The sequence below is a fragment of the Caretta caretta genome, chromosome 3, assembly GCF_965140235.1.
Source record: "Caretta caretta isolate rCarCar2 chromosome 3, rCarCar1.hap1, whole genome shotgun sequence".
Classification (NCBI taxonomy): Eukaryota; Metazoa; Chordata; order Testudines; family Cheloniidae; genus Caretta; species Caretta caretta.
In genome coordinates, this window is record NC_134208.1 from 160,864,297 (window position 1) to 160,879,616 (window position 15,320).

General features: G+C 42.8%; 1 protein-coding gene and 1 long non-coding RNA gene across 2 annotated transcripts in view; one reads left to right on the plus strand and one right to left on the minus strand.

Annotated features, from left to right (window-relative positions):
* Positions 1-15,320, plus strand: part of LOC125633669 (calpain-8) — a 51,476-nt gene that overhangs the window by 31,269 nt on the left and 4,887 nt on the right. Inside the window, exons 10-17 of the mRNA XM_048843289.2 lie at positions 138-298; positions 3,701-3,712; positions 6,117-6,328; positions 7,892-7,928; positions 8,583-8,648; positions 9,620-9,677; positions 10,622-10,686; positions 13,439-13,507. Coding sequence (XP_048699246.2) covers positions 138-298; positions 3,701-3,712; positions 6,117-6,328; positions 7,892-7,928; positions 8,583-8,648; positions 9,620-9,677; positions 10,622-10,686; positions 13,439-13,507 — 680 coding nt within the window. The remainder of the gene's footprint in view (positions 1-137; positions 299-3,700; positions 3,713-6,116; positions 6,329-7,891; positions 7,929-8,582; positions 8,649-9,619; positions 9,678-10,621; positions 10,687-13,438; positions 13,508-15,320) is intronic.
* On the minus strand, positions 10,597-14,791 carry LOC142071626 (uncharacterized). Its single transcript, XR_012667753.1, has 2 exons — positions 14,536-14,791; positions 10,597-12,671 (listed from the first exon to the last, which is right to left on the minus strand). It is a non-coding gene; the product is annotated as an uncharacterized LOC142071626 (long non-coding RNA).

Consider the following 15,320-nt stretch of genomic DNA (forward strand, 5'->3'; position numbering starts at 1 on the left):
TAATGTAATGGAAAGGTTTGATTGAACCCCAAAGAAGGTCTTTCCAAAGTGCTGTGTCTGTACGTCTCATGAGAATGACCTCAGTGGCAGTGAAAGCAAATGCTTTTTCCTTTCATTTTCCCTTGGGATTTTTTTAGTGACATACTGGACCAATCCTCAGTTTAAAATCAAGCTGGATGAGCCCGATGATGATGATGATGAAGGAAGCACTGTGCTGGTGGGCCTTATGCAGAAGAACCGCAGGAGACAGAAGAAGATGGGGGAAGGTCTACTCAGTATTGGCTATTCTCTCTATCAGGTATAGTAAGTCCCTTTTAAGGGGTTACTCAATGTTGTGCTCTCCTCGAGATCGGCAACGCTCAGGGAGGCTTTTGACTTTTCAGCATCACCTCAGTCAGGTTTTGGTTTTGCGAGATGGTTCAAATCCTTCTCTCATTCGATCTGACCCCCGTCGCATGGGAGTGTTCAGATAAATGGTTCAGGGTTTGTACCATTCAGTTTCTAACAGAGCGCTTCAAAAGTGGAGGTGGCTAATTTATCAACAGTCTCATTCAGGTCTTTTCTCTTGCAAAGCCTAAACAGTGCTGGTTCATAATGGAAGGAGATTCCAGATAAATGGTTCAGTTTTAGGCCCATCACTAGTTCCTGCTGTTCGCTTGAATTATTTTTCTTTGAATATGCAGATTGTGTTAGTTTCACTACCTACCATAGTATTGTTCTGTTGGTTTCTGGTTTTATATAACACTTGCGTCACCACTGTCTGTGTAAACAGTTGGATAATATACTGTAGGGAACAATTCTGCAGAGGCCGGAGATGGGAGTAGGACTTTTCTATCTCTAACTTCTGTGATGCCATGGAAACAAAACAAAAAATCTGAAATTCCAACTGATATCATAATTCATTGCTTTTCTGCAGATATGAGATCATGAAGTGTAGCATAGACTCCCATAGGCAAAGGTCTTTAATGGGAATGACTAACTTTTGCTAAAGTAGCTTGTGCATTTTGGTTCCCTTATCTCCTGCACATGTGGGATAGCTTTTCTTCAGGGCTGAAAATGTGGCACTGGTACAAAATTGGCAAGGGTTTTCCCTGGTGCTAACGTGTCTGTGCACACAGCTAGCTCTGTGTTTCCCATGCCATCTGTTTAACACCAGGCAACCCAATCCATTTGCATTCTAGAATTTGCACATTAAAGAATGGCTCTCTCTACTTATCTATCACCATAAACAGACCAAAACACAATCTTTCTGCCTTAGTGTATTTCTGTCTTGGGAGATCTCACTCACCTGCCCACTTAATAATCTTTTACTTGTTAGGGTAGATCTAGTAACTCTTAACAAATGAACTCTACCTTGAAAGGAAGGGCTGCTAAATCCTCTAACCTGGACGCTCATCCATGATACAAGCTACCACTGGTGCTTTCGCCTATGGATGGATATAATTTCAGCTGAGACTATGGCCAAGGAAGACCTACTCTAGTCAGGAAAATGCTGAGCAGATGTGTATAACAAGAAAAGAGAATGGGCATACTGAAGCTTACCTGCCTGGTAGAATCTTATATAAGTCATGTCACTGAAGCTAACTGAAAGACAATTACAGTAGTAATAACTCTTACAACTGAGTGCACAGGCTTATACTCTTATATGGTATGAGCCTCCAACCAATGCACTCCTATCTAAACTAGACATAAAAGACGTTCTATAAGGGTATGTCTACACTACGAAATTAGGTCGAATTTATAGAGGTCGGTTTTTTAGAAATCGGTTTTATATATTCGAGTGTCTGTCTCCCCACAGAAAATGCTCTAAGTGCATTAACTCCGCGGAGTGCTTCCACAGTACTGAGGCAAGCGTTGACTTCCGGAGTGTTGCACTGTGGGTGGCTATCCCACAGTTCCTGCAGTCTCCGCTGCCCATTGGAATTCTGGGTTGAGATCCCAATGCCTGATGGGGCTAAAACATTGTCACGGGTGGTTCTGGGTACATGTCGTCAGGCCCTCCCTCCCTCCGTGAAAGCAAGGGCAGACAATTGTTTCACACCTTTTTTCCTGAGTTACCTGTGCAGACGCCATACCACGGCAAGCATGGAGCCCGCTCAGCTCACTGTCACTGTGTGTCTCCTGGGTGCTGGCAGACGCGGTACTGCATTGCTACACAGCAGCAGCAACCCATTGCCTTGTGGCAGCAGATGGTGCAATAGGACTGGTAGCAGTCATTGTCATGTCCGAGGTGCTCCTGGTCGCCTCTGTGAGGTTGATCAGGAGCGCCTGGGCAGACATGGGCACAGGGACTAAATTTGGAGTGACTTGATCAGGTCATTCTCTTTAGTCCTGCAGTCAGTCCTATTGAACCATCTTATGGTGAGCAGGCAGGTGATACGGAGTGCTAGCAGTCCTATTGCATCATCTTCTGCCGAGCAGCCATGAGATGTGGATGGCATGCAGTCCTTCTGCACCGTTTGCTGCCAGCCAAAGATGGAAAAGATAGATGGAGTGTATCAAAACAAGAAATAGACCAGATTTGTTTCGTACTCATTTGCAAACCCCCCTCCCCCCCCATCTAGGGGACTCATTCCTCTAGGTCACACTGCAGTCACTCACAGAGAAGGTGCAGCGAGGTAAATCTAGCCATGTATCAATCAGAGGCCAGACTAACCTCCTTGTTCCAATAAGAACAATAACTTAGGTGCACCATTTCTTATTGGAACCCTCCGTGAAGTCCTGCCTGAAATACTCCTTGATGTAAAGCCACCCCCTTTGTTGATTTTAACTCCCTGTAAGCCAACCCTGTAAGCCATGTTGTCAGTCGCCCCTCCCTCCATCAGAGCAATGGCAAACAATCGTGCATCTGAGTTGAGAGTGCTGTCCAGAGCAGTCACAATGGAGCACTCTGGGATAGCTCCCGGAGGCCAATACCATCGAATTGTGTCCACAGTACCCCAAATTCGACCCGGCAAGGCCAATTTAAGCGCTAATCCACTTGTCAGGGGTGGATTAAGGAAATTGATTTTAAGAGCCCTTTAAGTCGAAATAAAGGGCTTCATCGTGTGGACGGGTGCAGGTTTACATCGATTTAACACTGCTAAATTCGACCTAAAGTCCTAGTGTAGACCAGGGCTAAGAGGCTATGGGTGAATTTTTCAAAAGCACTTATGTGACTTGAGAGCACAAGTCCCATTGAAATTTGTGCTCTCAAATCACTTGGGTGCTTTTGAAAATCATGTCCTATATTCATAAGTGCAAATTGCAGCAGTGCTTTTTAGCTATTTTATTAACTTATCAAGGGCTAAATTACACAGATTAAAATTGCTTTGCAAAACTATTTGCCTTCTGGCAAATATTTTAATCACAAGTCAAAACAGATATCATCATTACATTTTTCATCAGTATTATGGTAATGGCAGGCAAATAGATTTTATGCCTGTTCTCATAAATTTTCAAAACAATTTTGAACTAAGCTCTCATTGCCTCTGAGTAAAAACAGAACATTTGGCCAAATCTTGAAATTAATTTTCCTTTGGAACAGTGCTAGCACAAGTAGAAACTTTGTGCATGGACTAGAATTGCATTAAATGGTTGTAAATAGGAATGAAAGACAAACTACCTGAGTCTATAAAATGTGGCATTAGTTAACATTTCACCCAACTGACTGCAGAAGATACTAAGCAGCCTCTTTTCATTATTAACTTCTCTTTTGCAGGTCCCTGAAGAGGTATGTACATTCCACTGGAGACTTCCATCCTCCAGATGGCCACCACCTGTTTAATACAACTGCTGCTTAAAGCATGGTGCCTTTTAAACTGACTACAAACCTTTGGGAGAACTTTGACTGGGGTGTTTTTTTTTAAATCACTAAATTGATATTTGAAGACCAACACTGCACTTCTGAATTGCCATTTTAAAGGAACTGTAGGATGAGGTTTCATCCCAGTCAGATTTTGATCTCATTTACACTAGTCTAAATATGGAGTGACTCCATTGACTGCCATTGATCTTAATATAACTAAGATCAGAATGGGATCTGTGTGTCTAGTAAAGATTATGGCAGAACAAGGTCCATACTGTATTTTCCTTTCCTGCTTAGAGGAAACCCAGTTTACATTATTTAAAGAAATATCAAACTCTGTGGCTCCCTCTATCTTTGCTGGGCAGTGGCACAATGTCATCAATTTACCCAACTCTTATCTCCTCAATCAAGTGTCAATGTTAAGATAAAGAGGCTTTCCATTTCTAAAATTAGGACCACAAAGGGGTGTTTAGAGCTAGATGGAGTCATGTTCATTACTATAGTGTAGCATTCTGTGCTGCCAATTTTGCTGTGTTTTTTTCATCCCCTTTGTTCTTGCCCAATAACGTAATGTGCAGCTATGTACCAATTATCTGCTCTCTGTTTACAGCTTCAGACACAAAGGGAAATGGAACTTATACATTGAAAAAATGCTGGATCTGATTTCTGAATTTTTCATTGCGTGTAGTTTCGCTTCAGAATGGGTGGGGAGAAATAGTTTGAATAGTTGATTATACCAAAACCCAATCCTTACTTTAAAAAAAGAGAAAAGGCACCACATTATTCTATAGCTTACAACAGAGATGCTGTAGTGTTTAGGGCTATTATTGTTAAATATACTACTTTTATATAAGAAGTTACATCTGATCACCCTTACAAATGAGTTCAGCTCATTTACCCTGTGACCTGGCTTTATAGTCAAGCCAGAAACACAATCAGTGTAGCAGTCGGCACACCCTCTGTCAAACATGCTCCACCTTTCTTGTATCATTGCCTTGATGAGTCACACATTTTGAAGGAAAAGTTTATGGAGTAAAGGTAAGTTGAATGAGATTTCTAAAGGTGTATTTCGCACTGGGATCTTGTTTTTAATTGTGTTCCGCTATGAGTGGCTGATTTGCTTAAACTCTGTAGAGTGTAACCAGATTATCAGTTCATGGAACTGTTGAGTTGGATTTTCAAAACAGATAAGGGATTAGCCACACATTTCCCACTGAAATGAAGGGGAGTTGTGTGGCTAAATCCCCTTGTTGGCTTTGAAAACCTCAAGCCATGTTATCCTTATGCCTACTGTTAGAGGTAGAAGGTGCTTGAAGTTTCCATTGAAGCAGCATAGCCAATAAAAAGAATATTCTGTTTGTAGTGTTGCTGAAGGACAACCTGCATCCATTCACAGTTTTGGATTATGGATACTGTCAGAAGCAAGGAATAGATGATAGGGCTGTGAGGCTGGTGAAACAGGTGACTGAAGAAATCTGAGAGTTAGCCATGGTACATGGGTGCTAGAGCTGCAATGCTAACAAACATCTGCGTGAATTCTGAATGGCCATTTGGCTTGTTCATATGTGTGTCCCTTATTGCTATACATGAACACTCTCATGACTAGGGTTTTGTCCTCTTGAATATTTTGTGCTCACGAATGCCACAGTGATATGAGAACAAGCGTGTTAGCTATTCACTCTTTTCCTGTTTAAAAATATTTAGTCCTCCAATCGCAGAGCAGAAACAGCACGTGACTTTCGGGTTGCCAGTTTTCATTGGATGTATTCCTGGAGATTTCATCTCATGACATAATCTTTAAAGATTAATCTTTAACTCCTGGAGACTTTAAATCCTGGAGGGCTGGCAGCACTATGTGGCTTAGGTGACCAATCACATGCCATGAATAGTCAAAGCGAACAGTTTGCAAACACCCCATAGGCTGAATAAAATTTGTAAAAAATCAGTCTTTTCATGTACAATTCATGAAAAGAAAGTGCTAAATTAACAGAACAACTTATTCACAACAAATTTGTCAAGCTGTGAGTGCACATTAACATGGTTCTATTTGCTATTGTCTCACAGACATTAGAGACACATAAGTTTGATCCTGATAGAGTTAAGCACCATCCCCTTTCTGTTGTTCAGCCTGTTCTGGGTTTGTTTTTTATGTTGATATGGCAGAACATTCGTGCTTGTCTCCCTTGCCTGCACTCAGAGGTTATATTGCTTCCAAGTAGCATAAAGTTCTGGGGATGGCTTTTAAACAATGAAATAGAACTAGGGAAATTAGGCTTTCTGGTGACTTTATCCAGTTGATTTTTTTTTAATAGAATATTATTTTTGCCAGCTGAAAAATCACACAGATGTCCATCTGAGCCGAGATTTCTTCACAACCCACCGACCAGTAGCCCGGTCTGACACCTATGTTAACCTGCGCGAAGTCTCCAGCCGTCTCAAACTGCCCCCAGGAGAGTACCTCATTGTGCCATCCACATTCGAGCCTTTCAAAGATGGAGAGTTCTGCCTTAGAGTTTTCTCTGAGAAACAGGCTAAAACTCAGTATGTATCTTCTTCATAATTCTGTCTGCTCAAGGTGAGGTATGCAAGGAGCAAGGTGGAATGATCCACACTACATGAGAGACTTGCGAGTTGAACCTTTAAGGCCCCCAACTCATGGGCTACTTGTATCAGTCAATACATCCACACACAGGTGCCAACTTTCTCATTTCTCTGGGGATGCTCGAGCTCCACCCGCCCTCTTCCTGCCTCCACCCCACCTCTTCCCACCCTGTTGCATGCCCTGTCTCTGCTCTGTCCCCTCCCCCAGGGCCTCCTGCCTGCCACTGAACAGCTGATCCACAGTGGGTTGGAGGTGAGGGTGGGGGGAGGAGCAGATTGGCAGGGCCCACTGGTGGGTGCTCAGCACCCACTATTGTTTTTTCTGTGGGTGCTCCAGCCCACATTATAGAGCAATGGCTTGCCCACTATGTTCTAGCACCCACTACTGTAGTATCTGAATACCACCTGGGGTCTACAGAGTAAAAGTTTTGTCAAAAAGTGCCATGGGAAACATAAAAACGGCTATATTGTGGCAGATCAAAGGTCCACCTAGCCCAGTATCCTGTCTTCCGACAGTGGCCAATACCAGGTGCCCCAGAGGGAATGAACAGAGCAGGCAATCACCAAGTGATCCAGCCCCTGTTGTCCACTCCCAGCTTCTGGTAATCAGAGGTTAGGGACACTCAGAGCATGGAGTTGCATCCCTGACCATCTTGGCTAATAGCCATTGATGAACCTATCCTCCATGAACTTTTTCTTTTTTAAACCCCATTATAGTCTTGGCCTTCACAATATCCCATGGCAAGGAGCTCCACAAGTTGACTGTGTGTGTGAAGAAGTACTTACTTTTGTTTTGTGTTTTGTTGTTTTTTAAACCAGCTGCCTATTAATTTCATTGGGTGACACTGGTTCTTGTGTTATGTGAAGGCGTAAATAACACTTCATGAGTGGTGTGGAGAAAGTAAATAACGATTTTATAGACCTCTATCATATCCCTGATTAGTCTTCTCTTTTCCAAGCTGAAAAGTTCCAGTCTTTTTAGTCTCTCTTTATACAGAAGCTGTTCCATACCCCTAACTTTTTTTGTTGCCCTTCTCCACCTTTTCCAATTCCAATATCTTTTTTGAGATGGGCTGATAAGAACTGCACACAGTATTCAAGGTGAGGGTGTACCATGGATTTATATAGTGGCATTGAAATTTTCTGTTTTATTATCTGTCCCTTTCTTAATGGTTCATAGTATTTAGCTGCTTTGACTGCTACTGCACATTGAGCAGATGTTTTCAGAGGAAGGATCAGAAGTGTGGGGGAAGAGACAGTCGTCAAGCATATATATCCTACAAAGTGGCCAGTAGAAGGAAAAGGCTGGAGAGGCTGAATACACGGCAAAAGAAAATCTCACCTGGTGTGCATGATTTTTAAAATGTAGTGGTGTGTGCTGAGGTAGGATTATTGCAAACTGAAAAGCTCAAGTTACCGTGTTAGAGACCGCAGTCCTATACAAGGATCCATTGCTTTGTAAATACTAGATTGGTCATTTCTTTTATTTTTATGTTTCCTCAGGGAAATTGGTGATGTAGTGGCTGCAAAACCATATGAGGTAAATGCCAGTTAGGTCTAAATGAACAGCTTCTTGGGCAAGCAGACATTTGATTTGGGATTTTGTTGCGGTTGGCTTGAGCTGAAATCAGAGTATCCATACTTGTGTAAAGAAGCCCTGTAATTGAAAACCTCCTTTCCCTATCTATCTGGCTTACAGGTTCCATGTGCATTTTTGGGGCAAAATTTTGCCCATGCAATTCTGTAACTGAGCTGTAGTACATCAGTTCAGAATACATATACACAAGGAGAATATAATACCGTGGTACAGTGTGATCCTTTCCATAAAGAAGAATTTCAAAAGCAGACCTCCAAGGAACTGTGTAATTGCTATAGACAGGCTCAATATAATTTTTCTCCACATCTATTTTGTGATCATAATGTGATAACACAAGAGTCCTTTCCAATCAGGGTCTGACTGCCCAGTAGTTAAACATCCGCAGCTGACTTGGGACAGGCTGCGGGGCTATAAAATTGCTGCGTAGACATTCAGGCTTGGGCTTGAGCCAGAGCTCTCTGACCCCGCTCATCTTCCAAATGGAATTAAGCCATTTATTTAGGAAATTTTGTTTGGCAATTTCAATCACCTCCACCCATTTCCTGGCACCTGTGTCTGGAATAATAAACCACATTATTGGTTCTCTCTTCCCTTTAGCCTCATGTTGATGACAAGGGCATAGATAAGGAGTTCAAGAGCCTGTTTCAGAAGCTTTCTGGAGAGGTGAGTGGTTTAAAGAGAGAAAAAGAGAGTGACATCTTAATAGAGAGGTAGAAAACTATTTTGAGTACCAATTCTCTTGTTTATCTAGTCTTCTGAAGAATCGAATGGATTTCCCCTTTTATTAACTCTCGGCTACCATTTTGGTCCAATTTAATGTACCTTACAGTAGAACAGTTGTACTACGTTATTCCTCATATCGGTGCTGAATGTGATTCTCTCAAGGTGTAGCCTCCCTTTAAGAATGGTGGAAGTGAGTGATGTTACTATGTGGTGATATAAATTACCTGGGGAGTCAGCTACCTGGTGCTGGTGCATAATTTGGAGTGTTGTACTAATAGATATTAGGACTATATTCCTTGTTGGTTAGAAGTTGCTGGACCCAGGAATCCTTTAGCTAGAGGGTAGTATTGCACTCTCTACTGCATAGGAGACCTTGGCATCTGCAGGATCCTGCTGCACAAACTAGCTTGTAGCTGTCGCATTGGGTTTGCTCTTAAGGAGCAAATACCTGGGGCCAATTTTAAGTGTGAGAGCATCATTTTTAGCCAGAGAAGCCTGTTTGAGTTGTGATTGGTGAATTTCAGCTGCTTCCCTTTCAGTTTCCATAAGTCTGGATGTGTTTCTGAATCTCCTTAGTTGAGGAACTGAGCCAGTGGTTGCTGGTAGACACGTCACATTTAGTGGGTTGCCACACTGTGGTACCTGAGATACCACTCACTTCACGTTCTAAGTATAAGGAAATATCTGTGGTGTGTCCTCGGGCTTTGTCTACAGTAGCACTTTTGTCGGCAAAACTTTTGTCGGTATAGAGCGGCTACACGGGAGACCTTAGCGTTAGAGTCCCAAGCCTTAAGATAAGGATAAGAAGTGGAGTTGTCTGTAGGAGTATTGCAGTGAATGAAGGCTCAATTGATTTGTTCCAAACATTTATGTTATCACCTGAAATGTGGTTTTTTTTTTCTTGTTTCCAGGACTGTGAAATGACAGCAAATGAACTTCAAACTCTTCTGAATAGGGTATTAGCAAAGAGTAAGTGACACTAGATGTTTCACACTGAGCAAGGCTGGTAGGCAGATGCTGCAAGTAAGACATACAGGATATCTCTTTGATTCACAATGAATTTCTGTACCATGGTCCTTTCTGATAGCACATAAACAAGTAATAATGTTTAAAGAGAACTGCTGGGATCCGTTCAGGGTAATGAATCTTTCTGTAAGATAACTGTCACCCCAAATAATGGGACTGGAATGTGGAGTCTGAATAGAGAGGTCAGGGCTTGTCCTGGGAGAAGTGACTGGGTCTCACTCCCTGTGTGTTTCTACATTTGGATCTGGCCTAACAAACTGTACAGGTACTTGTCTGAAATCCATGCCTAAGGAGGACTCCAGAGGTGCTGCTGTGTGGCACACCATGGCCCCTATATTGACAACACAGATGTAATCTGGTTTTCCTGCTCCAAAAGCACAATCCTCTGCCACATGGGCTAAGGGGAAATCTCTATTAGCAGTACAGGATTTATGATAGAATGTGCAACTCTGATTCTACCAGTAGAGGGCACCTGCACATACACGCTACCCGGTTCATTATAGTGTATTCTGTGTAACCTACATTGATTACAAAAGGATCAATTTTGTTCAGTGCAAACACAGAAGCTCTTTCTTTACAATGGATGCAACACAGATCCTTGCCAGGGCAGTTTGGGAAAAGCATGTACTGCAATTGCCCATGCTGTATATGTTCTGTGAATAAACAGACCTTTCCTCTCTGGTATTTTTTGAATCCAAACCCTTTCGCTTGTACTAAATATTCACTTTCTTTTTTTAATAAGTTGGGAGAGGAGGTGCATAGAAGAAATGTTGGTAGTAATGAAAGTGTATTTGCCCTAGTAGCAGATGCTGACTGTGGGTGGACTGTATTTCTGTGGGCTGCAGAAAATATTTGTCTAAAGTATTTCTGACTTTGTTTTTATTCAGGGGCAGACATTAAAAGTGATGGATTCACCATAAACACCTGTAGAGAGATGATCAGTCTCTTAGATGTATCCTTTAAATGTCACTTCACTGTTCTCTGAAGTTCCTAGATCTCCCTGGCAAAGACCTTGGACTAGATAAGGCTAGATTTACACTTCCGATTTTCCCAGTGCATCTGCCTTCACTTGCTGTAGGCATAAAATTCAGAAAAGTGGCTCTGTCAGCACAGTGTGGCAGAGACGTTAACCCTCAAGTGGCCAGATCTTCACCACCCCTGCTTTGTGGCTTTCATATGTTAATGTTTTCTTTAGACATAGCTGGTCTACTCTGCAGCACAGCAGGGGCATTCTGCCAGAATTCACCTAGTGCAGCAATGGGAGCTCAGGGTAGACATACCCAGTGTGCTTGGGAAGCTGTGCAGTGGTTGTTATACACACTGTGAACTTCCTTCTGCAGGGCCGTATGGTCTTCTCTCTTTACACAGTATAGCCCTAAAGGTGCAGAGAAAGATCAGAGGAACTATGTGATAGGGAAAGGCTTTGCATGCCCCGTCCCATTGCATGCCTCCTGTGGGAGATGAGCTTCACACGGCCAGAGGACGAGGGTTAGGACAGTGGTGGCAACCTGCAGCCGGTCAGGGTAATCCGCTGGCAGGCCGTGAGACAGTTTGTTTAACTTGACCATCTGCAGGCACGGCCGCCCGCAGCTCTCAGTGGTCACGGTTCACCATTCCTGGCCAATGGGAGCTGTGAGATTTAAAAATTTGATTGAAAAATGGTCAATGATGGAGAATCTACCACAACACTTGGTAAATTGTTCCAATGGTTAATTACTGTCACTGTTAAAAATGTACGCCTTATTTCCAGTCTGAATTTGTCTGGCTTCAACTTCCAGCCATTGGCGTGTGTTGTACCTTTCTCTGCTAGACTGAAGAGCCAACTAGACTAATCAAGTTACCCCTTAACCTTCACGTTAAGAAGAACCGATTGAGCAACTTGAGTCTATTGCTAGGAGGCATGTTTTCTAATCCTTTAATCGTTCTCATGGCTCTTCTCTGAATCCTCTCCAATTTACCAACATCCTTCTTGAATTGTGGGGGTCAGAACTGGACAAAGTGTTCCAGCAGTGGTCATACCAGTGCCAGATAAAGAAGTAAAATAACCTCTTTACTCCAACTGGAAAGTCCCCTGTTTATGCATCCCACAACCTCATTAGCTCTTTTGGACACAGCATCACACTGGGTGTTCATGTTAGCTGAACCCACCACAACCCCAAAACAGTTTTCACACTCCCTGCTTCCCAGGATGGAGTCTCCCATCCTGTAAATAAGGCTACCATTCTTTGTTCCTAGATGTATACTTTTTACATTTAGCGGTATTAAAACACACATTGTTTGCTTATGCCCAGTTTACCAAGTGATCCAGATTGCTCTGAATCAGTGACCTGGCCTCTTCATGATTTACCACTGCCCCAATTTTTGTGTCACCTGCAAACTTTAATTTAATTCAGAATCTCTTATTAGTTGGAACCTTTGTTCTTTTTAGCAGTCAGAGGTTCTTGGCTCAGCACAGATGTAATCAGCATAGATCAGGGCAGCTTCTGATCCTGATAGCTAATGAGTGTCCAATGTAAGGTCAATCACAATGTAAGGTCATCCACCAGGATGTCCAAATTGCCAGGGCCCATACTTTGAGAGAAGTCTGTGTCCATGTCCTCATCACTCTTATCACCGTGCTGCTGTCGCCTCCTTGCCTGCTTTTGCAGGTTCTGGTTCTGCACATACTGCAGGATAATGCGCGAGGTGTTTACAATGCTCATAACTGCCACGGTGATCTGAGTGGGCTCCATCTTGCCGTGGTATGGCGTCTGCAGGAGAGCAGAGTGGCAGCAGAAGCAGTGGCTGATGACACATGCCACGAGAATAGATATTTATAGTGAATGATGAGAGGACCTGTGAGGTGGATTCAGGAGAGCAGCATGGCAGCGGAAGTGGTGGAGGACTACGGTTAGCACCGCACACATTTCCCAAGGAAGAACACACGTACCCAGGAGCCTGTGACAGACAACATGGAGAAATTCGCTATTGAGACAATAGCAGCAGAGCAGCGGTGGATGACGACAGTTAGCAGTCCTACTGCACCATCTGCTGAAAGCAGAATGGTGTTCGCACGGGGTGGGGAAAGGCACGAAACGATTGTCTGCCATTGCTTTCAAAGAGGGAGGGGTGACTAATGTACCCAAAACCACCCCCAACAATATTTTTGCCCCATCAGGCATTGGGAGCTTAACCCAGAATTCCAATGGGCAATGGAGATTGTGGGAACTGTGGGATAGCTACCCCTAGTGCATTGCTCTGTAAGCCTCTGCTAGTCATGGTAGTGAGGACGCACTCCGCCGACTTAATGCACTTAGTGTGGACGTACGCAATCGACTGTATAAAATTGATTTCTAAAAATTGACTTCTATAATATCAAACTAATTTCGTAGCGTAGACATACCCGTAGTCTATTAAAAAAGAACTTTCAGTAGTGGGTTACTCCTCTCTGTATGAAATGGGAGTGTAATCTAATAGGTGTAGTACCTTTTTAACAATCCACTACAGTACTGCAGATAGCCCAGGAATTCTTAGCACACCCTTAGCTAAGCAAATTTAAAACTGCAAGTCTCTCTCTAATGGGTGGATTACAAATGAAAACTACTGTGAATAGTACACTACATTGCAATGGGTCATTTATTTGTATCAGTGCCGGTTACTCTTCCTCTTTGATATGGGTAGAAACTGATCCATTCTGAATTTGAACCAGGCCTTAACATACCCAGACCAATGGGACTGGCACCTTGGATGTTGTAGAATTCAAGATACTTTGGCTGAAGATTCAAAAATATTTGGTAACTAACTTATTTCATTGTTTCCCTGCCCCTATCTAGCTCTGTGAAATACAGATTTAAACAGAGATGGGTCCAAGCCACCAAGGTCAGAAACAGGTCCCAATTTCCCATTATGTTTGGAGTTTTGCTCAGAGCTCTAGTTCAGATACATTTCTGATTTAAAGAGACATAGTCAATTCCTCTTCCACCCTGGCCCCTCCCACTCTATTTTGGAACACTTTTTTAGAAGGTTGAACAACTCCTTTGGCTTGGTGATTTCATTCCTACCTGCTAGGCAAACACGGATTCATCCCCACCTCTTACATTTTAATACAGCTGAAATGAACATGGCTCTGTTGTTGTGCTGTGCAACATAATTACTTGTGCACCAAACTTTCTAATACCTGCTCTGGAATAGAGTTTTATAGTTAACTGCTATAGCAGAATACAAGGCAATTCTATTTTTGCAGGGCTGACTAAAATAGATATTGTTTAGGTTTTTTTTTTTAAATGTCTCTGTGACGGGTTCCCCCTGGGTGCCACCTGGAACTGGGGTAACACTGGGCCCTTTGACCCACCAGCCTGGGCTCCTGCTCACACTGTGTTTCTGTGACAAGCTGCAGACATGCTCCTGGTCTTGCACTTCCACCAGCATACGCACAGATATGGAAGCACCTAGCTGCAGTTACATGCAGTCGCTTTGACCAGCCACTGCATGAACCAACAATAGAGAGGCTACAGTCAAAATAACCACTAGCTTCCCAGCCTAGGACCCCAGAGCTTTACTATCCTGCCCTGGTCCAAACCACAACCACTATGAATTTATTTTCCTGTTCACCTCCCACTCAGTGCGGAGGGGAAATGCAACAGCCCCTCTGAGCCAAGATTCCCAGGCACTTCACTCCAAACCCACTGGTTTAGATTAAAACATAAAATAAATTTATTAACTATAAAAGTTGGATTTTAGGTGATTATAAGGGATAGCAAACAAATAAAAACACAAAGTTTAATCCACTAGTTAGATTGACTATGAATTAGCAGTTTCTCACCCTGACTGATGATACCAGCAGTCTGGCAGATTCTCAAAGCACAAGCTGCATTTAATTTGCAGCTTGGGTTTCTCAGGTTTCCATACAGAGGCTAGAAATCCCTTTAGCCTGGATCCAGAACTTTCCCCAGTTCAGTCTTTGTTCCTTAGGTGTTTCCAGGAGTCCTCTTGTGGGGGGAGTGAAGAACAACCAATGATGTTACTCCCTGCCTTATATAGCTTTAGCATATGGCAGGAACCCTTTGTTTCAAAGCTTGGTTCCCAGACCACGTTGTGGAAAAATACTGACATCCCAAGCTGGAGTCCAGAGTCACATGGCCTGGTCACAGGACCTTGCATACCTTGCTGAGTCATAACAGCCATTACTTACAGGCCCTCGAGCATTCTCAGGGAGGCTCACCAGGTAATGGATAAGCTTCTCCTAAGGCTTATTGTTTTTTCCTAATGGCCCATTACCTGAATAGGCCCTTCTCCACCCACTATCTAGACTGAAAGCATCTTGCCTATTCGGTATCAACTTGGTATAACTACATTCATAATAGATACATAATATTAATAACATCAGATACAAAAATGATACATGCATGCATATAGGATAATCATATTCAGCAAATCATAACTTTTCCAATCACACCTCACATGACTTATCTTGTACAAAATGCATCATAATTATGCCATAATTATATAATATTACTGTGACAAATATGGGGTGCAGTGCCCCAGTCTCCACGAAAGTGCTTCCTCCCCCCATAGAAAGTTTAATATCCAGAAGATTTTCTGCAGAAT